Raw genomic sequence first — 23,283 nt, forward strand, 5'->3', positions numbered from 1 at the left:
TTTTCAACCAGGTGCATCCTGGGCGAGGAGGAGGGGCCTGGGGAGGCGCCGAGAGCGCGGGCGGGGTCCGACGAGCCCCTTGCCCAGCCCTTCCGAGCTCGCGGCCGGGAGGGCGGGTCGCGCTGTTGCTCTTCCTGTCTGCGGAGGGGGAAGCCTGCCCGAAGCGTGGATGACGTTAGAGGAGCGAGTCAGCCAAGCAAAATGTCATCATCCGTTTCTTCACGCCAAGGCTACAAGTTAAAGCCTCAAGCTCGTGCAAGAAATAGTAATATGGTGCCCTAGGGATTCTGGGGAGACGGGAACAAAATAAGGGAATTTCTTTAATTCGCTACGGGTGGTTTTAAATTTGCTGCAAGTACAGCGAAGTCGGGTGAGGGGGCTGGGTCGTGGAGAGAGGCAGTATTTGGGCTCACCCACCTCCTTTATAGGTTTGTGATTTGGGTCAAATTCATAACTTCTCTGTACTTGCGTTCTTATCTGTTAAATGGAGATATTGCCCCTACCCAAAGTCGGGAGGATGAATCATACGTTTAACCGTACTCCGATAGTACTCTACTGATAATAGCGAACAAGTGGAAACAATCGTGCTAAACGTGGAAATCAACGTTCTCTTTCTGAAAACTGAATTTTAAATTAATGTCCAACATTCTTCTACTCTGGGCCATGCTCTGAGAAAGAAGGTGAACTAGGTAGAATTTAACCGAATTCGATGACTCCAAATTACTTTCTGTGGAGGTAAACAGGGTGCGTGGGAAGATTAAGGTAGAGTAATTCGTGTTTGAAAATGCCTCCAAACTACAGAAGGAAAAAAGAAAAGTGTGCCTATAAGTCAGTTTACCTAGACCAGTGACTCTCTGGGATTCTTCTGGTAGACTGTCAAGTGATAACTGCCTTGAATTCTCTAGCTGCGACTTCTCGCCCAGGTATCACACCCAAAGATTCGCAGCTACCTCAGAGGCATAAAGCGATGGAAGGGGAACACCACAAACTTGGCAAGTCAGAAACTGACTCTCCCTCCTCACAAATCGGTTTCCTCATCTTGGTGCAAGACGTCATAGAATCCCTGACCACTTGGGAACCAGAGCCATGAGTCCTCTTAGCCCCATCTCTCCCTGAGAACCAGCACATCTCCATCAAATTCTGAAGATTCTGCAATCTAATTAGGTCTTGCATCTGAACCCTTTGCTCCATCCTCCCAATCTGGTCTATTGTAATACCATGACATAGAATTTTAAAGGCACAAGAAAGCAAGAAGTCCCTAAGCTGTTTTAGCTTACGCTAAACCTGAATGGTTCCCCAAAGTTTCTTTTAAGCAAGAAGAATAATTTCCTCTGATCATTTCAAACAAAAGGATATATAATTTGTCTTAAGGTTTCAGACTTTCACGTTTCACTTGTATTCTGATCATTTCAAACAAAAGGATATATAATTTGTCTTAAGGTTTCAGACTTTCACGTTTCACTTGTATTCTGACAGGATCCTTCATAGTGCCTGTATAGTGGCCAGGACCATCCCTCAATATTTTAAAAGGCAAAAAAATAGACACAATTTCTACCCTGCCAGATGATGTTGCAGATATAATCTATTCTATGCAGTTATCTGAAACTTCTGTATATTACTGTGTATTTTCAGAGAACACATTAACAGACTAAATCTTTCACAAGAGCAGAATATTAAATTTTAATGATTAAACATCATTAACATCATTCTAGCAAGGCCCTAAATCTCTCAAATTCTGAAGTGTTTACTTTTTCCGTTTTTAAAATAACATACACGTCATTTTTGAAAAAGAAATTTCTTCAGTTCTTAGGCATGGATGCTCCCATAGAATCATCCTTTAACAAATAGAGTCAAAATCTGTGTGGAAAATCTACAATCCAGTGGTTTGCGCTGGGCTTATGCACACACTCAAAACAGTATAATGTGAGATGCTGAGTGACTTGCTCAGGCTTATGCACACACTCAAAACAGTAATAATGTGAGATGCTGAGTGACTTGCTCAGGCTTTTTTAAAACCCTTTAGAATAGGATAGATGTTTTCAAATGCTTCATAGATCTCAGAACGTTCTTTGGCACCTATAAAGAAACCCAAGTTGATACAATCTTTAATATAAAGACAATACCCAAATTTTCTTAGGACTAAAATTTCATTGTTATCTCCAAGTACTTTTAATACAAATACATCTCCTTAGGTTTACTTGGGAAGTAACATTTTGGTAAAGACAAAAGAATTTGCTGGTGACAGCCATATCCCACAAACACATACCCTAGATCAGAGTTTTCTAGTAGTTCACTACATGGGCGTATCAGTTCATCTTTTGCCTCACAGAGCACAGTATGAAATATGGGGCTGTTATCACTCAGCATGTCATGAACAGGACCACAGAACATGACCTTCATCAGGACCTGTGGACACTTAGCTATCAGCAAATGGGACTTCCTTTGATCCACTCAGATCTAGTTAATATCTTGATTCCCTAATATTGACTAACAGGGTGAGACAAACTACAGCAAATGTTTTACATTTCATTGTATGAGAAGAGATTATTAGAGGAAGAAAACTGTACCCCTGCCATTCCTTAGTGACTTAAGTTTCAAGGGATCTTTCATTAGAACTGCTGTAGGGATTAAAATAGATAAAAACATGAATTAGACATGGTCTCTCCTCTTGAGAGGTGATCAGTCAGATGTTCATCTCTCCCCACCACCCACTGCCACTACTTCCACCTTCAAGGCTACACAGGTACACTGTACAGAGTGGGACGGTACCAGGTTATAGACCGGTAATACTGATGTTTAGATGGATCTCTCAGCTAATCAGGAAACTACTGCCTGATACCACTGGCAGGAGGTTAAGGAAAAGAATATAAAAACAGCATGAAGAGAAATAGAAAATAGCTTAAGCTGATAAAAGACTCTTCCTTGAGAGCCATAGAGCTAAGGCTCAGTAAGAGAGAAATTGCCAGTGAGAAGTGGTTATCTGGTTTAATCACAAGACTAAGAGGAGGGGCGCCTGGGTTGCTCAGTCAGTTAAGCATTAAGCATCGCCTTCTGCTCAGGTCATGATCTCTAGGTCCTGGGAGAAGCCTGCATCCAGTTTCCTGCCCAGCAGGGCATCTGCTTCTCCCTCTCACCTTATGCATCTACCCCCACTCACAGTCTCTTTCTTTCTCAAATAAATAAAATCTTAAAAAAAAAAAAAAAGATGAGAGGAAATCACCAAAAGGAGGATCACCAGATTTGAGAATCAGGTAGAAATCCCAATTCAGAATCAAGGATGAGCTGTAATAATAATTTTTAAAATGGAAAATAAAAAAGTTTTGGCAAAGATACGAAGAAATTAGAACTCTCATACATTGGTGGTGGGAAGGTAAAATGATTCAACCACTGTGGAAAACAGTTTGGCAGTTCCTCAAAAATGTTAAGAATTACCATATGACCCAGCCATTCTACTCCCGGGTATACACCCCCCAAATTGGAAACAGGTACTCAAATGACGTGCATGCAGACACGTATTCATGTGTCTATTCGCAAGAGCCAAAAAGTGGAAATAACTCAAATGCCCATCAACAGATGAACGGATAAACACATTGTGATGTATACATACAATGGAATATTACTTAGCCACAAAAGGAATGAAGAATGAGGTTGTTATACATGCTATAGTGTGTGAACCTCAAAAACATTATACTAAGTGAAAGAAGCCAGACACGAGAGGTCACACGTTGTAGGATTCCATTTATATGAAATATCCAGAATAGCTAATTCCAGAGACAGAACGCAAATTGGAGGTTGGCAAGGGCTAAGGGGAGGTAGGCAGGGAGAGAAACTGCTTAATGATATGGGAATTTCTTCTGGAGTAATCCAAATGTTTTGGCACTAGCAAGAGGTGGTGGTTGCAGAAACTGAGTGTACTAAATGTCCCTGAATTATTCACTTTAAAATGGTTAGGTTTATGTTATGTGCATTTCACCTCAAGTTTTTTAAAAAATGTTAGAGAGTCAGTAAGTCCTTATAAGCTTAAATTTCTTTGAGAGGTTGGCGAAAAGTTACTTATTTGGGACACCTGGGTGGCTCAGTGGGTTAAGCCTCTGCCATCAGCTCAGGTTGTGATCTTGGGGTCCTAGGATGGAGCCCTGCATCAGGCTCTCTGCTTGGTGGGGAGCCTGTTCCCTCCCCACGCCCCCACCTGCCTCCCTTCCTATTTGTGATGTCTGTCAAATAAATAAATAAAATCTTTTTTAAAAAAAGTTACGTATTCATGGCTGATGAGTTTACTATGTGTGAGTCTCTGCCTTCAAAGAAGATGTGGGGTGGGGGGAAAGGATGAGGAAGACAGTGAGTTACTGACATGAGTAACAAACTCTGTACCTTGAGGGGTAGGGAAAACTCCATAAGCCTCAGATTTTTATTACAGGATGAATATTTTAATTTCTCAAGTGATCGTTTTTGTAGAAACCAGTGAGTTGGGAAAGCAGTAAGTGAAATACCGTAACAAAAAAATCCTGCCTCTGGTTTGATGGACCTTTTCTGCTTCTAGGTACATTTGAATGTGACAGCTTTCTTATTAGGAGACAGTGAAGTGGAGTAGATCTAGCAAACACCCACCTACCCATTCAACCTTCAATCCCACCCACCAAAATCAGCATTCCTTTTATATTTAATTAGAAACAGAGGGTCTAGGTCCAACATTCTAGGTAACTATGTACTTCAGTTTTTCGTAACACTTAAATCATACTTACGAAAATTTTGATGTCCCTGTTTAGCATTCTGGCCTCTGCTAGAGAGCAGAAAACACCCATCGCCCAGGAGGAAACAGACACTGAGAATGATCATTATTTTATATCACTGAAAAACTTCTGTAGACACAAAAGGGCTTTATGGGAATTAACTAATCCAATTCCCTTCATTTCCTTCATGGGAAAACAAGGCCCACCAAGATGAAGTTCCTCTGAATCATGGACAGCAGCCATGGATGAAGTCCTCAGTATCTAGTATCCCTTCTAAAAGTCAGAAAATACTATGTACAGAAGAATGAAACTCAACCATTCTCTTACACCATACTCATGTTAAGACATGAGGCTGGAATCTATCAAAATCCTAGAGGAGAACATAGGCAGTAACTTCTTCAACATCAGCCACAGCAACTTCTTTCAAGACATGTCTCCAAAGGCAAAGGAACAAAGGTGAAAATGAACTTTTGGGACTTCCCCAAGGTCAAAAGCTTCTGCACAGCAAAGGAAACAGTCAACAAAGAGGCAATCCACAGAATGGGAGAAGATATTTGCAAATGACACTACAGACAAAGGGCTGATATCCAAGATTTATAAAGAACTCTCAAACTCAACACCCAAAAAACAGATAATCATGTCAAAAAATGGTCAGGAGACATGAACAGACACTTTTCCAAAGAAGACATACAAATGGCTAACAGACACATGAAAAATGCTCATCATCATTAGCCATCAGGGAAATTTAAATCAAAATCACATTAAGATACCACCCTATACCAATTAGAATGGCCAAAATTAGCAGGACAGGAAATAACAAGTGTTGGAGAAGATGTGGAGAAAGGGGAACCCTCTTACACTGTTGGTGGGAATGTAAGTTGGTGCAGCCACTTTGGAAAACAGTGTGAAGATTCCTCCAAAAATTAAAAATAGAGCTACCCTATGACCTTGCAATTGCACTACTGGGTATTTACCACAAAGATACAGATGTAGTGAATAAAAAGGGGGGGCCATATGTACCCCAATGTTCATAGAAGCAATGGCCACAATCGCCAAACTGTGAAAAGAGCCAGGATGCCCTCCAACAGACAAATGGATAAAGAAGATATGGTCCATATATACAATGGAGTATTACTCAGCCATCAGAAAGGACGAATACCCAACTTTTGTATCAACATGGATAGGACTGGAGGAGATTATGCTGAGTGAAATAAGTCAAGCAGAGAGAGTCAATTATTATATGGTTTCACTTACTTGTAGAGCATAAGGAATAACATGGAGGACATTAAGAGAAGGAAAGGAAAAATGAGTTGGGGGAAATCGGAGGGGGAGACAAAGCATGAGAGACTGTGGACTCTGAGAAACAAACCGAGGGTTTTGGAGGGGAACAGGGTGGGGGGTTGGGTGAGCCTGGTGGTGGGTATTAAGGAGGGCACATATTGTATGGAGCACTAGGGGGTGGTGCATAAACAATCTTGGAACAGTGAAAAAAATAAAAATTAAATTTAAAAAAAGTCAGCAAATAAACATAGCCAGCATTTATAACTGGGTATTACCATGAGGGGATTTGGTCCCTTTAGTCAAATACTTCCTCACCAAAAATAAGTATCACAACTTTATGGGAACTGCCATTGGTCCTGTAGTCTTAATAATCTATAATCAAATATCTCAATCTGAAGCACCAGGCTCCAGCTAGAGGACTCTAGCTTTTACGCAAACCTGACCAGTCTTTTCCTTTAAGTAATAACGAGCACCACTGTGGGGGATAAACACCATTCCTCACCATGGTGACAGAGGTGGAAACTCTGTGGCCTGTGCAATAAAGAAAGGACTGGCTCTGAAATCACTCTGGATGAGCTTAAATACCAGCTCTACCATTAACTCGGTTTGAATATCATGGGCAAGTTGTTCAACTTCTGAGTTCCCATTTCCTTACCTGTAAAATAGCCTTCTCAGAGGGCTGCTATGAGTTTTATGAGTGAACATTTGTAAAAAGTCCTTTGTAAGCCATCCCATTTTATAAAATCTAAGCCATTATTATTGTCCTAGAAGAACAGGCTTCAGGATCAGGGATGTCGGGACAGCTGGCCCAAGCACACATGGTCTAATGTAAGAGCCAGTTCTCACACAATCTGTGTCCTTCCCCAGGGCTGATTCCTGGCGGGGACTATGGGGACTGCAGGAGATTTGCTTTTCCATCCTCAGCACCTAAAAACAGTATGGGTACCTGATGGGCACCCAAAGTTGATGAAATATCTGCCATCTGTCAAGAAGGTTTATAAGCTCATCCCTACCCACTTAGCCAGCCCAAACATCAATTTCCAATACTGCTTGGATTTTCCAATTCTATTTTTACGCCAAGTCATAACTACGTACCTTATTTTCCCTATGATACCATATGTGTATGCACACAAGGGAAAAGGCTTACAAATTGCAAGAGACGGCATTAAATCCTTCCAAGTATACATTTTACAGCGTATACTAACTTGCTTTATTGGGGGACTCCCAGTAATGACTGGCAGGGGTATGCTCTCTCGGGCCTACTCGCTAACAAGAACTGCGGATGTCTAGCTGATGGACAGTCCCCCGAAGTAACAAAGACCCAGCTTCTTAAGAATTATGCTGGAGGGAAAGAAAGAACTGTGAAAGCATTTTAGATGCTAGACTAAAGCCTCTTTAGATGTCAGATTCCCATCATCAGGACAAGGCAGCACAGCAAGACTCCAGTCTTCCAATGCTAAGGGGGAAACCAGTGGGCTTTCACCAAGGGAGCACCAGCTAACGTTTATAACACATTCACCGTCCACTGGTACTGTTCTTTGGCCTGCTCACACAGAGCAGGTAGTTTCTCTGGCCACCTGCCTTTTACAGGTGTGGAAATCAAGGTGAACTTAAACTCACCCAAGGCCACACAGCCAAGAAATGGTCGAGCCTGGATTCAAAGCAGACAGTTGGTTCCCAGAGCCCAGCCTCTTAGCCATCACATGTGCTACTACCTCTCACCACTAAAAGCATTTCTCTTTCCTTAAGCTGATGAGGAAGAGAAGGGAAAAGGTGACCTCAAAGACCACAGAGGCGTCTGCACAGACACCTAAGGAGCTGGGGGACAGGGTGAGTACAGGGAGGGTGGGGGCTCCGGAGCCAGGCTGCTCAAGTTCCCACCCGTGTCGTAGCACATACAGTTGTCTGACATTGTTAATGACTTCTCCACTGGCCCCATTTTCCAGGTGAGGAAACTGAGCTCCTCAGTGCAACCTCATAGAATTAACTAGAACCCACATAAAAGCTCTTATCATGGCACCTGGAACGGACACACCCAATGTATGTTCACTTTATGGTGTCTGACCTTAGAAATGAAAGCTGACATTATTTGCTGTTCATTGTATATCACTCCAGCAGATCCTAGCTATATTAGTTTTACTGTGGTTTGAGAAAGAAAAATCCTAGGTCCTAAATATCATACCAGCTACAGGAAAACAGCATGGGCTTGGGAAAACAGAGTTAAGCTTGGCTCAGGTCCTGTTGCTTTCTGCTGTCAGGGGGCACAATGCAGTAGGGCAGTAGGGCTTCTTTGCCATCAGCTCACTTAACTATAATTAGAACATTCAGATGTAGCCTTGGACATGGTGGCCCCAGCTTTGGCACCTCAGGGAGTAAGACAATTTTACACGGATAAGTTATTTTCAGAGGCCCTGAAAATGGCACATGATACAACGGTTTAGAATTGCACTTACGGTAGGTGTGCTGGTATTCTACAGTGCCTCCCTAGGGAAGGGCTGGGATCCATCATTTAATTACAGCAGAACGCAGAATGCATTTATAATTTCAGTACTCTAACATTTTCTAGGCAAAAATTATTAACTCTTGTTGGGACCTTTCAAAACAGCTCTGCAGTCTTGCTGTGTGGGCCTCTAGGAGTCTCCTGGTGCAATAATGGTCACACTCCACGTGACCATCTCCTGCTAAAATACTAGAAGCAAGGCTAAAGGGAGGCCTCCTTGGTCCCTTTCCTTAGGTTTATACCCAAAATTGGGTCCTTGCATTTTTAAACCCTTTGCAGGTGAAAAGTCTAGATATGCAAGGATAAGAGAAAAAGAAATATGTGTCTCAAAGTGTGAAGCAAACATAACCTAAACCATGGACTCTAGAGGAAGTGCTTTTAAGACAGTATAGTGCAAGCAGGGAAAGATCCCAATAGATAATTACTCCTATTTCAGTATCAAGACATCGGTTGTCTTTTTCTACATATTGTAAGCAGAAGTTTGGACTTCAGTTAATACAACTCATTCCTCCCTTCACAAAACTGATGATCTGCACCTCGCAAGAATGAAGAAGTTCAGCTTTGTTTGTTCTACATGCTGAACTCATAACAAGCTTTCAGGGAAGGGTACTGCATTGTCTTTGGCATTGCACGTAGACACCACTTCTGTCACTCGAAACTTGTAGCAAATGTGTACATGCAAGTTGTTTTCCTTTTTCCTTTTAATTGGGGTAAGCAGGAAAGCTGGTTTGAATTAAGGATATTTAAAGGGGCTTGTTTTGTGTATCTATACTAGAAACTTAGCCTGTGCTTGTCAACGGGCACTTTTAATAAGACTGATTAATAACGACACATAGCAAGTAGGTGAACGTGCCCTTCCCAGGATCTTCAAAAGTTTGTTCCTTTCCATAGGCTGTATGCTTGTTCCAATATTTATATTGTTCAACTTACTTGGCATACTTTCCCCCACTTCCTTCAGGACAGATAGGAGTAAACTTTATGTCAGTCACTTGGAGGTCTTGATTATTCTAGACTCTACATTCACGGTATCTGAGAAGCTGTAGGTTTGCTGTATTTGAAAGGCTCTTGAATTCCAAACAAGCTTTCCCCACTTCAAAGACTAGTTATTTGTTACAGTAAAACAAACAATGAAACTTTACTGGGAGTTCTAAAAGAAGACTTAAGAACAGAAATTCCATGTTTTTGGATGCTGAGTGATAACTTCATATAGAAATATAAAGGTCAAATGGAGTCATCATGAATTAATAATAAGGAGACTGATACATCATGGGAAGCTGGCTGGCTGGCTGTTTGACGTTGGGCGTAATCAGTATGGCCTCCTGCCGTACGAGGTCAGCATTCATCTCGATAGAGAATAGTAAAATGTGTAAGAAGTCAGACACAATTAGATAAAAGAAGCAGACTTCAGGAAGATGGTATGGAAAAGAGTCTTAACAATTTACCTCAAGAATTTTAACCCTTCTCTATGTAAAAATAAACCAACTGGAAAAAGCTATAAGTGTAACAAAGAGTAATTACTTTCAATATTATGGTGAACTCCTATAAATCCTTACGGGAAAAAATAATTTAAAAAGTAAGTAGACAGAAAGAAGTAAGTTATGTACACACTCTACAAAAGATAAAATGCTATTACTTGAAGAGGTTTTAAAAAATCATCAATTTCTATTTCTGATTACCAGTGAGGTAAGGCAGTGAGATCATTTTCACTTACAAATTTTCTTTTGTGCCATTTTTGTTTTGAATGCTACTGAGAGTTTGTAAAAGATACTTAAGCAGGAGCACCTGGGTGGCTCAATGGGTTAAGCCTCTGCCTTCGGCTCAGGTTATGATCTCAGGGTCCTGGGATCGAGTCCCACATTGGGCTCTCTGCTCAGCAGGGAGCCTGCTTCCCCCACTCTCTCTCTGCCTGCCTCTCTGCCTACTTGTGATCTCTCTCTCTCTCTCTCTCTCTGTCAAATAAATAAATAAAATCTTTTTAAAAAGGATACTTAAGCACATTGCTGGTAAGAACATATCATGGGAAAGAACTATACTGCGTATCCCTTTAAAAAAACAACTTGGTAATTTGTACTCAGAATCTTAAGAATAGACCTATCCTTCAACAAAGTTCCACTTCCGAACATCCACAGTAATTATTCTCCACACATAAAAATAGCCAAATGTCTGTGCCATTATAAGCAGCAAACAAAGAAGGAGCATTTAAATGTTTTACAATGGAAAAATAAGTTTGATATGATAATATGTTAGAGCAGAAGTCAGGAAACAGACGGCTAGTCCTATTTTTGTATAGCCTATGAGCTAAAAATGGTTTTAAATTCAATCATTAAAAAAATGGATGGGGGCAAAACAAAACAAAACAAAAAACAAAGAAGAATATTGCATGACCCATGTAAATTATACGAGTTATATTAAATTTACATTTCAGCATACTTTCTTTTATGTAATGTCTATAGCTACTCTTGCACCGAACATGGCAGAGTTCCACTGTTGCAACAGAAGCCCTATGGCCACAAAGCCTAAAATATTTAGTGTTTGGCCCTTTACAGAAAAAAGGTTTGATGACCTCTCTGTTAGAACACTGTGCAGCTGTGAAAAGTGTTCTTGAAGAGTTTGTAACAATGATCGAAGCTACGTGGTATAATGGTTAATAAAAATGCAGGATGTGAAGATAAGCATATATCAAAAGGACGTAAAAACATGAAAAAATTATAATTTTTTGGGTATTGAGACCAATGAGTGATGGTATAATCCTTCCTGCTTTTTTTCCCCCAGGTGTTCTACAATATTAAGACTTACTTTATAATGGTGAACAAAGCTATTTAAAAGGAAAAGCAAAGCAACATGTAGCTACGGAATTTTATGAAAGTCAGAAAATAACCTTAGAACTTACCTGTCAACACAACTTTTCCAGATACAAAGATAAGCAACACAATCCGTGGTTTCACCATTCTATAAATAAGGCCAGGAAACAGTTCAGGTTCATAACTGTTCAGATATAAAAGGAAAAAGTTAAAAATAGTGCTATTCAACTACTTTCCCAAAACATTTGAGATCCAGCATGTTAAAGCTACTCTACCAAAAACTTTTGGCCATCTTAATAAAAATAGTCTGGAGTGCCCTATGCAGTTCCTTGTGACGATCAAGAACAGAATTCATCTTTGATCATAACATTTTTTCAAGTGCAGGCCATGCTAAGGTAGAAACTAAGGTAATGTAGGGCATCAAATTTAATGTATTAAGATCCTGTTGGTTAAAAAAAGTCTATCGATAATAATACATAAACACACTTTCTAAATTTCTTAAATTATCCAAGTTTCCCAATAATGAGAATATTTTCTATATATTTATAAACTGCTAAAGATAACAATTTTAGAACCTATGAAGTTTTCCAGACCACCATCATTTGTCTCTGGACAAGTGCTGTAAAGAAAACTAAACTACCCCAACACTTAAAAATTTAGGATTTGTAGGGCGCCTGGCTGGCTCAATTGGAAGGGCACTGGACTCTTGATCTCAAGGTCATGGGATCAAGCCCCATGTTAGGTATAGAGATTACTGAAAATAAAAAAATTTAAAAAAAAGAAACTTAAATTTAGGATTTGGTCCTATAAATAGTAACTCACTCGTATTTACTACTAAATGGAGGAGGAGGAGGATAGGGCTAAGAATTGCTTTAGTCTCCCCCATAGAGAAGTAGAGAGACTCTTAGAAAGGCTTAAGGAGACTTCAAAGAAGAAGTCAAGAGTTAAAAGGAAGCTGACAAAATAAATGCAATGGCTAAGAACAGATAAGGAAAAAAAAAGAAGAAATCTGAGAAATGAAACACAACACACATAAATATTTGCTTTTAATGGGTGAATCAGGACCACACAGAAAAAGTCCCTCTGTTTCATTCTGCAATGAGTAAGACCCATACAACAGATGTGAAATCTGAATGATTTGCGTTACAGCGGGGAGGCTATCCTTCTGAAGCATATGGAGTTGGCTCTGGGTAGACTTGTCTTCCTGGGATGTTACTCTTACTACAGAAGGCCTGTCAAGACTTTACCCATTTACCACCTCTCAATACGGGAGTCAATGATACTGGCTGGAGCCCTGGAAAATTTGTATGGGAGCAGAGGTTTGAACCAAGAAAGTGAAAGCTAGAGACACAGAAGGAATGCTTCCATTTGATCTTCCAACAGAATCTTAGCATTTTTAAGGGGAAAGAGGTGGGGGTGTGCCTTGTTGACTCAGTTGGTTGAGAGTCTGATCTTGGTTTCAGCTCAGATCATAATCTCGCAGTTGTGAGATCAAGCTCCACATTGGGCTCTACACTCAGCAGAGAGTCTGCTTGGGCTGCTCTCTCCCTCTCCCTCTGTCTCCCCCCCTGCTTGTGTTCGCTTTCTCTCTCTCCTCTCTCTTCCTCTTGAAAATAAATAAATAAATAAATAAATCTTTTAAAAAGAAGAGGGAAAAGAGAAAACAAAGTCTTCGGTATGTAAGTGATGGCAGACTGCTGTTGGCTTTCACAACCATAGTTTTAAGATGCCAGCACAATAAACTTCCAAGGAGACACTTACTTCATTTTACTTATCCTCTGCCTCATTGCAAGAGAAAAGTTGAGGCAAGGGGGGAAAAAAGGAGATTTTAGAGAGGGATGGAGAATTTTGTAAGTTCAAGAATAACAAACTTTTGCCAATCTCTTGCCAACCCAACTTCAACTCACCATTCAAGTCCTGGCTTAAATGTCACTTCCCATGAGAACTTCGACCTGCACACTCCCCTGACCCTATTGTATTAAATATCCTGTTTAATGGTACCATGGCACTGCAAGGGGTGCCCACCTTGGAGTTACTGTGTTATCTTTAGTTACCATATTGTCTTTAGCTTTTCGGTCTTCCCTTTTAGACAGTGAGCTCCATGAGGGCAAGGAACAGTGGCCATATTTTTTTTTCTTCTTTTTTCCTTTTCCCTTTTTGAGGTAAAGAGAGTGAACCAGCGTGGGTTCAGGGCCTGGGAGGGTAGGGCTCAACCTCACAACCCTGAGACCATGACCTGAGATGAAATCAAGAGTCTGATGCTCAACTGACTGAGCCCCCTGGTGTCCTGAACCCTGGCTGTACTGACTATCATGGTCGCTGTAGCATCTGCTCCATGGTAGTCACCTAGGTATTATTCACTTAAGAAATAGTTATTATCAGGATAGCTTGGATTTAGAAACTGAAGGAAAGGAGAACAATGCTCAGGGAAAACTGGAAATAAATACGGTGTAGACATACTGACATCCCCCAGTGACAAGGGGATACTTGTGGTATCAGATGCTACTACACAAACTTGTAGAACCAGGGGAATTAAAGAAACTTGAGGTTTTAACATAGGCTAACTTTTTTTTTTTTTTAAGATTGTGTTTATTTGAGAGAGAATGAGCAAGCACGAGCAGGGTAGAGTAGCAGAGAAAGAGGGAGAAGCAGCCTCCCTGCTGAGCAGGGACCCAACATGGGGCTCAATCCTATGACCCTGAGATCATGACATGAGCCCAAAGAAGATGCCTAACTCATGGAGTCACCCAGGCACCCCTTGACATAGGCAAACTTGACCTAATAATTACAACTGATGTGGGCCATGGTTCCCCACACAGTTGCAGACACTTAAAGAGAGGCCCCTTTTTTTTTTTTTTTTTTTTTTTTTTAGAGTTTATCTGGTCAGAGAGAGAAAAAGTAAGCACAAGTAGGGGAGTGGCAGGCAGGGGGAGAAGAAGACCCCCCACTAAGCAAGGGGCCCCATGTTGTACTCTATCCCAGGACCTGGGGAACATGACCTGAGCTGAAGGCAGACACTTAACCAACTGAGTCACCCAGGCGCCCCATGAGAGGCCTCACTTTAAAGACACAAACCTGTTGGAAGAGAAGTGTTTTAACGCCCAGTGTCATCAATACACACACTGGAGCTGTAATCCATAACGTAACAGTAGAGCCTGAAGGGCAAACTTTTGGAGCAGGCAAAAGAAAGACTAGAAAGATAGTGGGAGGGATACGATGCAGGCTTTCTTGCTAAATTTTTTGAAAAGATGGATGAGATCATAAAACTGTTCCAGAATGAAGATAGAGCAGTGATGGACCCCTCCAAGTGGCTAAAGTCAGCTCATATGATGAACTCTCATCTTGCCCTGCTCTCCATTTTATCTCTCAGAACGTGGCAGTAGTGACAGGAGGCACTCCTGCTCTAGACTTAAACCCGAGCTACAAAGACGACAGTGTTGGAGAAAAAGAAATGAAAGGCACCTTGGGAGGAACAGCACAGATCATTTTAGAGCCCTTAAGAGCCAGAGAGTGGAGAGCTCAATCTGATGGAGACAGGCAGAATTCAGGCAGAGATCTTTCATACATTCAGAAAAAGTGGGTTTGGAGAAGAGACAGACTGGTGGCCCATGGTTGAGAATCTGGAAGAAAAAATAGCTTCTGTGTGAGATACTCTTAATAACAACGGTTATGAATTTATAAACCATCCCAAGATTGAAGAAAGAAAAAGATCCCTAAAGAGGCAATATTTCTTGCATGGGGAGCTTTGCAGTGAGCTCAACATGCACCCAATAAGCACACATTGAAAGAAAAATTCATGCAGGGAGGAAAAAAAATACAATCAAGGGGAAAATAAACATTGCCTAAAGAATATCACCAAAGCCAAATCTCAGCATGAACTTGGATTAAAAAAAAAACAACTAGGAAAAAACAATGCAATTTTTAACAGCTGTTCAGAGCATGTCTCAAAAAGAAGGCCAGCGAGTGTTAGAAAAAGCTCTGCCGCAGGACCCCTGCTCACTCTGTTCATAGGAATGACCACTCCAGGGCAAAGGGGAGGAAGAAGGGAGCAAAAGGACAGAAGTTGAGGCTAGAGAAGGAGAACGTTAAGAGCGTCTGTGATTCTGAACAGCTCAGTGGCCTTGAACTGGTATATGTGCTCCAGGGTGGTGGGGCCCCAGGGCTGACCCATTCGCCTCTGTCACTGCTAAGGGCCCGACAGTCTGGGAGAAGCATCAAAGCAGCTGAGGGGAGAGGACCCCGAGCCTCTGCTGGTGAGACAGGAGGTTACGTGGGAAGCAGCAGCCTACAGAGGCTCCCTGAGGAGCAGGAGTCCACTAAAGAAGAAACTGGAGAGGGGGCTAGAACACAAAACCCCTGGAAATCAACAGGACAGTGGACACTCGATAGACTTGCCTTCACAGAATGTGCTAGGCCACTCTTTCTTCATCCTCTCCAACCCTCTTCCCCATGCCAGCTGTCAGCCATCAGCCCCTTCAGACCTGCCTAACCCGTCTCATAAGCCTTCTCTTCTGGGGTCCCACCCTGCCCCCAAGGCAGGTGTGCCTATCTCGGAAATCTGCGCGGTAGTGAATCTCAAGCCTCTGATGAGCAGGACTGACACCACCTGTGAGCTTGTTAGAACTGAAAATTCAAGGGGTGCCTGGGTGGCTCAGTGGGTTGAAGCCTCTGCCTCGTGGTCCCAGGGTCCTGGGATAGAGCCCCACGACATGGGGAGCCTGCTTCCCTTCCTCTCTCTCTCTGCCTACTTGTGATCTCTGTCAAATAAATAAATAAAATCTTCAAAAGAAAAAAATAAAAAAGAACTGCAAATTCAAGCAACATCTGGGACGATGCAGCCCAGGTAGCAAAGTGTTTTCAGAAAAGCAGGCCAAGTGATGACTGTGCAGTTTAATTTTGAGAACCATGTTTCAGAAGACTGGACACATGCAGTAACCAGGAAGGAGTTAAGCTCAGCATGTTAACCCTCTCACCTACAGTCATGAAAAAGAAAAACTCCATTTTCTCCAAAAGACACACTATATATGGGGCCCATAACATAACTGCCGTATCTTTGTAAACTCAGAAAGTTACAGAAAGGTCATACCTACTGAACTGCTGGTGGGTTAACACCAGACCTTCCAGCCTGATGGCGAATCTCACATCGCAGCTTCCAACCATGTTCTGAACTTTAAAATCGAGGAATCTGGCTGGGAACCCCAGCTTCTGCACCACACGAGCATACTTCCTCGCTGCAAGTCGAGACTGCTCCTCACTGGGGAAGGACAAGTGTGTTTAAAGAGATCTTCATCGTTCTATCCTCTATACTGCTTGAGCTGTGCTCACACACTTCCCTGATTGTACTTTTAGCTTTTTTTTAGTACTAGGTCTATCTTTCAGTATATCTACAAACCTGTAGATGTGGAGGACACAGCCCAGCCTCCCCTACTTGTGTCCTTAGCACCTAGCCAAAGGTATGGCACAATGGTCAAAGCCAAGCCATATACACGTTTGCGTCTTACTTTGACATCTCTCACATATAGCGTATTTTTCTCCTTTACTTGTTTTAAATGCAATTAGATAAAATTAACTATTCCCCTGGTTCTCAAAGTGTGTGCAGCAGAGCAGCACCACCTGAGAACTTGCTAGAAATGCAAAGTCCCAGGTCCCAGCCACAGGCACTCTGGGGTTGGGGCCCAGCAATCTGTATTTTAACAAGCCCTCCAGATAAATAAGGACACATGCATTAAAAAAAAAAAAAAAATCAACATAAGAAAATAAGAGGTATGCCAATTAAGTGGCAAAGACAGGATATTAGAACTTGAATCTTTATGCAACAAGCTACATTTAAAAAAAAAACAAACAAACATGAAAACATCTTGAAACCTGACCAGTTTTGCTTGGGCTTTCTCACAGAATGTCACTCAACATACACCCAACATGAGAAAGAAAGAAAGTCATTCAACTTTGTGGCCATACTCTTTTGAGCATTTGTCTTGCTCCAACCCTAAACCCAAGTCACAGAAGGTGAAGTTCCACGAAGTGAAGCTTTATTTGGCAAAACAAAACAATGAGTGGCAAGGGATGAAAAACAAGGGCAAAACCCGGTGGGTGAACCGTGTGAACTCTACCTTCTCTTATGGGTTGCCCCATCTTTACTTTGAAAACCAAAACACCTGATTTTAATTAATGAATTAATGTATATTAATTCCTTCACATATTTCACTCCACTCCACGTTGCTTTTCCTCACCCACTTCCAACTCCTGAGATGTCCCTCGCAAGGTCATGTCTACAAGTTAGCACCGAAATAAATGGTTTCTATTTTGAAAACATACAGTCTACTAATTGGCCCATTACATTGCCCATTGCGCTTATGTTTATAAGGCCAAATTTTAAGAATTTGAGTGGCCCTGTAGTTTCGTGAGATATTAGCTGTGAATAGGACATTGAAATTCCCATGCAAACAGCTTGTGGTTAGAGTCTACATTCATGTTCTTCTATGATCATTAGGAAATAAAGAACCTTGAACGTCACCACCAGTGGTGATAACCACAGATTACATTTAACACTTTTGTACTCTTCCTGGGCAAAAATAGCTATCCTTCACTTGCAAACTTTGGTTATTACAGCTAAAAAGAATAGGTTTGTATATCCTTTTTTGGAGAGAATTCTGACAGCTCATAGACTAATCAAAATTTCACAAATCTCTATCCAAGACTCAAGAACCAAATAGATTTGTCTAACAAGTATTTCTTATTACCTGAACTCAGTATTCAAACTTTCACCATCAGATTTTGGGAACCAGATAAATTCAGATTGGGAAAGATACTCATGAATATGTATGTAATATAAGCATATTTTAAAGTGAAAGTTGGATAATAGACTTATAATTTAGTTCCTATTCCTCTATAACTTAAAACAATGTTACCATCCTTCCAACTTGATATGTGTTTTAATTGCTTAATATTATTTTATTTAATAACCTATTCAAAACTTTATTACTCAGTATTTGTGTCCCATGTTTTAATTTTTATCCCCTCCCCCCATTTTACACAATGCTGAAATGAACATCCTTGCAGATACCTTGCAGGGTTGTCCAATAAGGACTTAAAAATGGTAGATCTCTAGGTCCAAGGATGTCATATCAACATAGGAGAAAGCCCAGAAACTTATCCAGATACATGTAAAGAATTTAATATGTAAAAACAGGTAGTGGGGGGAATGGATTAAGAATGGACTCATAACATAAATGTACAAATACTCCACAAAATATTAGCAAACCACATATAACAATACATTAAGAAGATCATTCACCATGATCAAGTAGGATTCATTCTGTCGATGCAAGAAAGATTCAATATTCACAAGTTAATCAACATGATATACCACATCAGCAGAATAAAAGATAAAAATCATTTGATCTTTTAACAGATGCTGATAAAAATATATGACAAAATTCAGCATTCATTCATAATTAAACTCTCAACTTGGCTTCAGTGGGAACATACCTCAACTTAATAAATTCCATATATATGAAAAACCTAACTATGGGGAGCCTGGTTGTCTTAGTCATTAAGCAGCTGCCTTCAGCTTGGGTCATGATCCCAGAGTCCTGGGATCAAGACCCACAGGGGCTCCCTGCTCGATGGGAAGCCTGTCTCCCCCTCTCTCTCTGCTGCTCCCTTGCGTGTATTCCTCTCTCACTGTCTCTCTCTGTCAAATAAATAAATAAAATCTTAAAACAAAACAAAACAAAACAACCTAACTGACAACATACTCAATGGTGAAAAACTGAGAGCTTTTCCTCTAAGATCAGAACAAAACAAGGATGTCCACTGTCATTACTTTTATTCAATGTAATACTGGAAGTCCTAAACACAACAATCAGGCAAGAAATAAGAGGTACTCATCCTAGTAAAGAAGAGGTTAACTGTCACTCTGTGCAGATGACAAGATACTATATATAGAAAATCCTAAAGAATCTATAAAGAACTCCTCAAACTCAACACACACACACAAAAGATAATCATATCAAAAAATGGGCAGAAGATATGAACAGACACTTCTCCAATGAAGACATACAAATGGCTATCAGATACATGAAAAAATGTTCATCATCACTAGCCATCAGGGAGATTCATATTAAAACCACATTGAGATACCACCTTACACTAGTTAGAATGGCCAAAATTAGCAAGACAGGAAACATCATGTGTTGGAGAGGATGTGGAGAAAGGGGAACCCTCTTACACTGTTGGTGGGAATGCAAGTTGGTGCAGCCACTTTGGAGAACAGTGTGGAGATTCTTCAAGAAATTAAAAATAGAGCTTCCCTCTGACCCTGCAATTGCACTACTGGGTATTTACTCCAAAGACACAGATGTAGTGAAAAGAAGGGCCACCTGTACCCCAATGTTTAAAGCAGCAATGGCCACAGTCGCCAAACTGTGGAAAGAACCAAAATGCCCTTCAACAGACGAATGGATAAGGAAGATGTGGTCCATATACACTATGGAGTATTATGCCTCTATCAGAAAGGATAAATACCCAACTTTTGTAGCAACATGGATGGGACTGGAAGAGATTATGCTGAGTGAAATAAGTAAAGGAGAGAGAGTCAATTACCATATGGTTTCACTTATTTGTGGAGCGTAACAAATAACATGGAGGTCATGGGGAGATGGAGAGGAGAAGGGAGTTGAGGGAAATTGGAAGGGGAGGTGAACCATGAGAGACTATGGACTCTGAGAAACAACTTGAGGGTCTTGAAGGGGCAAGGGGTGGGAGGTTGGGGGAACAAGGTGGTGGGTATTGGGGAGGGCATGTATAGCATGGAGCACTGGATGTGGTGCAAAAACAATGAATACTGTTACGCTGAAAAGAAATTAAAAAAAAAAAAAGAAAATCCTAAAGACTCCATCAAACAACTACTAGAAGTAATCAATGAATTCAGTGAAGTTGCAGGACGCAAAATACCCAGAAATTGGTAGCATATCTATACACACACACACACAAAAGTAGTAAAAGGAGAAATTAAGAAAACAGTTTCACTTATAACTACATGAAAAAGGATAAAATATATAGGAATAAACATAATCAAAAAGAGGTAAAAGACCCGTACTCTGAAAACTGCTAAACATCAATGAAAGAAACTGAAGACGGGACGCCTGGGTGGCTCAGCTGGTTGGGTGGCTGTCTTCGGCTCGGGTCATGATCCCGGTGCCCTCGGATCGAGTCCCACATCGGGCTCCTTGCTCAGCAGGGAGTCTGCTTCTCCCTCTGCCTCTGCCTGCCACTCTGTCTGCCTGTGCTCGCTTCCTCTTTCTCTCTCTCTGATAAATAAATAAAATCTTAAAAAAAAAAAAAAAAAGAAACTGAAGACAACACAAGTGAAAAAACATATTACGTGCTCATGGATTCAAAGAATATTATTAAACTGTTCATATTACCCAAGCAATCTATAGATTCAATGCTATCCTTATCAGAATACCAATAATGTTTTTCACAAAATTAACCTACTACTAAAATTTGCATGGAACCACAAAAGTCCCCAAATAGGCAAAGCACTCTTAAGAAAAACAAAGCTGAAGGTACCACAACACCAGATTTCAAGATACACCACAAAACTGTAGTAATCAAAACACACAAACAGGCACAAAAACAGACCTACAGATTAATGGATGGAGAATCCAGAAATAAACCCATGATTATATGGCCAGTTAATCTATGACAAAGGAGATAAGAATATACAACAGGGAAAGGAATAAATGAATAAATTATATATATATATATATATATATATAAAATAAATAAATAAATCATTCAATAAATGAGGCTGGGAAAACTGGACAGCTACATGTAAAAAAAGTAAAACTGGACCACTTTAACACTTTTCACAAAAATAAACTAAAAATGGATTAAAGACCTAAATTTAGACCTGAAGCCACAAAAACATCCTAGAAGTGAATATAGGCAGTAATTTCTCCAACATCAATCACAGCAACGTTTTTCTAGATATGTATCCAAAGGCAAGGGAAACAAAAGCAAAAATAAGCCATTGGGACTACATCAAAATAAAAAGCTTTTGCACAATAAGAAAACCATCAACACACCAAAAAGTAACCTACTGGATAAGAGAAGATATTTGCAAATGACATATCAGTTAATGGGTTAATATCCAAAATATATAAAGAACAGATACAACTCAACACCAAAAAACAATCCAATTTAAAAATGGGCCTAGGACCTGAACAGACATTTTTCCAAAAAAAGCATAGAAATAGCCAATATACACATGAAAGGATCTCAACATCACTCATAATCAGGGAAATGCAAATCAAAACCACAATGAAATATCACCTCATACCTATTAGAATGGCTAAAATTAAAAAGACAGTAATAACTGTTGGTAAGGATGGAGAAAAAGGAACCCTTGTACACTGTTGGTGGGAATGTAAATTGGTACAGCTGCTGTGGAAAACAGTATAGAGGGCCCTTAAAAATTAAAAAGAAAAACCATTAAATTCAATAATTCCACTATTGGGTATTTACTCAAAACAGAAATGCTAATTTGAAAAGATAAATGTACCCCCATATTACTGCAACATTATTTATAATAGCAAAGATATGGAAGCAACTTAAGCATCCATTGACAGAAGATAAGGAAAATGAGGTCTATATACACAATATATTATGCAGCCATATAAAAGGATGAGATCGTGCCATTTGAGACAACATGAAGGGCCCTCGAAGGTATAAGGCTAAGGGAAAAAGAGAGACTGAGAAAGACAAATACCACATGATTTCACTCACATACAGAATCTTAAAACAACAACAGCAACAACAAAACACAAACAAAAAGCAGAAGCAGTCCTATACATACAGAGAACAAACTCATGGTTGCCAGAGGGGAGTGTTGGGGTTTGGGCAAAATAAGTGAACTGGAGTGGGAGATACAGGCTTTCAGTTATGGAATGAAGAAACCAGAGGAATAAAAGGCACAGGAACATAGTCAACACCATTGTAATAGTGAGGACAGATGGTAGCTACACTCCTAGGGAACCTAGCATAGTGTCTAAACTTATTGAGTCATCTGAAACTAATGTAACATTGTGTGTCAACTATACTAAAAAACCATATATGGATTCTTCAATAAATGTATCAGGTCACTTACTGGCCATTTGCAAAGAAAAATATATAGTGAAACAAAATTCCAGGCCAGCTCTGCCCAGTATGGTAGCCACTAGCCACTTGTAGCTAATTTTTTAAAAAAATTCTATTTATTTATTTGAGAGAGAGGTAGATTGAGAGAGAGAGAACACAAACAGGATGGGGAGGAACAGAGGGAGATGGAGAAGCAGACTCCCTGCAGAGCAGGGAGCCCAGCATACAGGCTCACCCAGGAGCCCCTGCATGTAGCTATTTATATTTAAACTTAAAATAAGTAAAAAATTATGTTCCGGGGCCCCTGGGTGGCTCAGTCGGTTAAACATCTGCCTTCGGCTCAGGTCATGATCCTGGGGTCCTGGGATTGAACCCCGCATCAAACTCCCTGCTCAGTGGGGAGTCTGCTTTTCTCTCTCTCTCTCTCTGTCTCTCCCCCAGCTTGCTGTCAGAGAAAATCTTTTAAAAAAAGAATAAAACAAGCAGTTCCTCTGTGTATTACCTATACTTTAGTTGTTCAACAGCCACATGTAACTGGTGGTTACCACACTGGAGAGCACAAATGGAAAACATTTCCATCACCTAGAGAAAGCACTCATTGAATCAAAACATCAACATCATTTGCCAGAAAAATGTACAGAGGTCAATATTTGTATAATATTGCGCAAGCAGAAGCTTTCTTCCTAAGCATGAAGCCAAACATCAAAACTCTGAAGAAAAATGGAACTGTACACACCCAAAAATGTTAATTGTAAAAAAAAATAATAAAACACCACTAACTGTAAAGTACTCATGAAAGAAATTGAGGAAGACACAAAGAAATGGAAAA

General features: G+C 40.5%; 1 protein-coding gene across 1 annotated transcript in view; it reads right to left on the minus strand.

Annotated features, from left to right (window-relative positions):
• Positions 1-1,999: 1,999 nt before the first annotated feature.
• Positions 2,000-23,283, minus strand: part of TBPL2 (TATA-box binding protein like 2) — a 29,713-nt gene continuing 8,429 nt past the window's right edge. Inside the window, exons 5-7 of the mRNA XM_059371285.1 lie at positions 16,399-16,566; positions 11,402-11,496; positions 2,000-2,076 (exon numbers count right to left, since the gene is read on the minus strand). Coding sequence (XP_059227268.1) covers positions 2,000-2,076; positions 11,402-11,496; positions 16,399-16,566 — 340 coding nt within the window. The remainder of the gene's footprint in view (positions 2,077-11,401; positions 11,497-16,398; positions 16,567-23,283) is intronic.

The sequence above is a fragment of the Mustela nigripes genome, chromosome 13 (genome assembly GCF_022355385.1).
Source record: "Mustela nigripes isolate SB6536 chromosome 13, MUSNIG.SB6536, whole genome shotgun sequence".
NCBI classification, from domain to species: Eukaryota; Metazoa; Chordata; class Mammalia; order Carnivora; family Mustelidae; genus Mustela; species Mustela nigripes.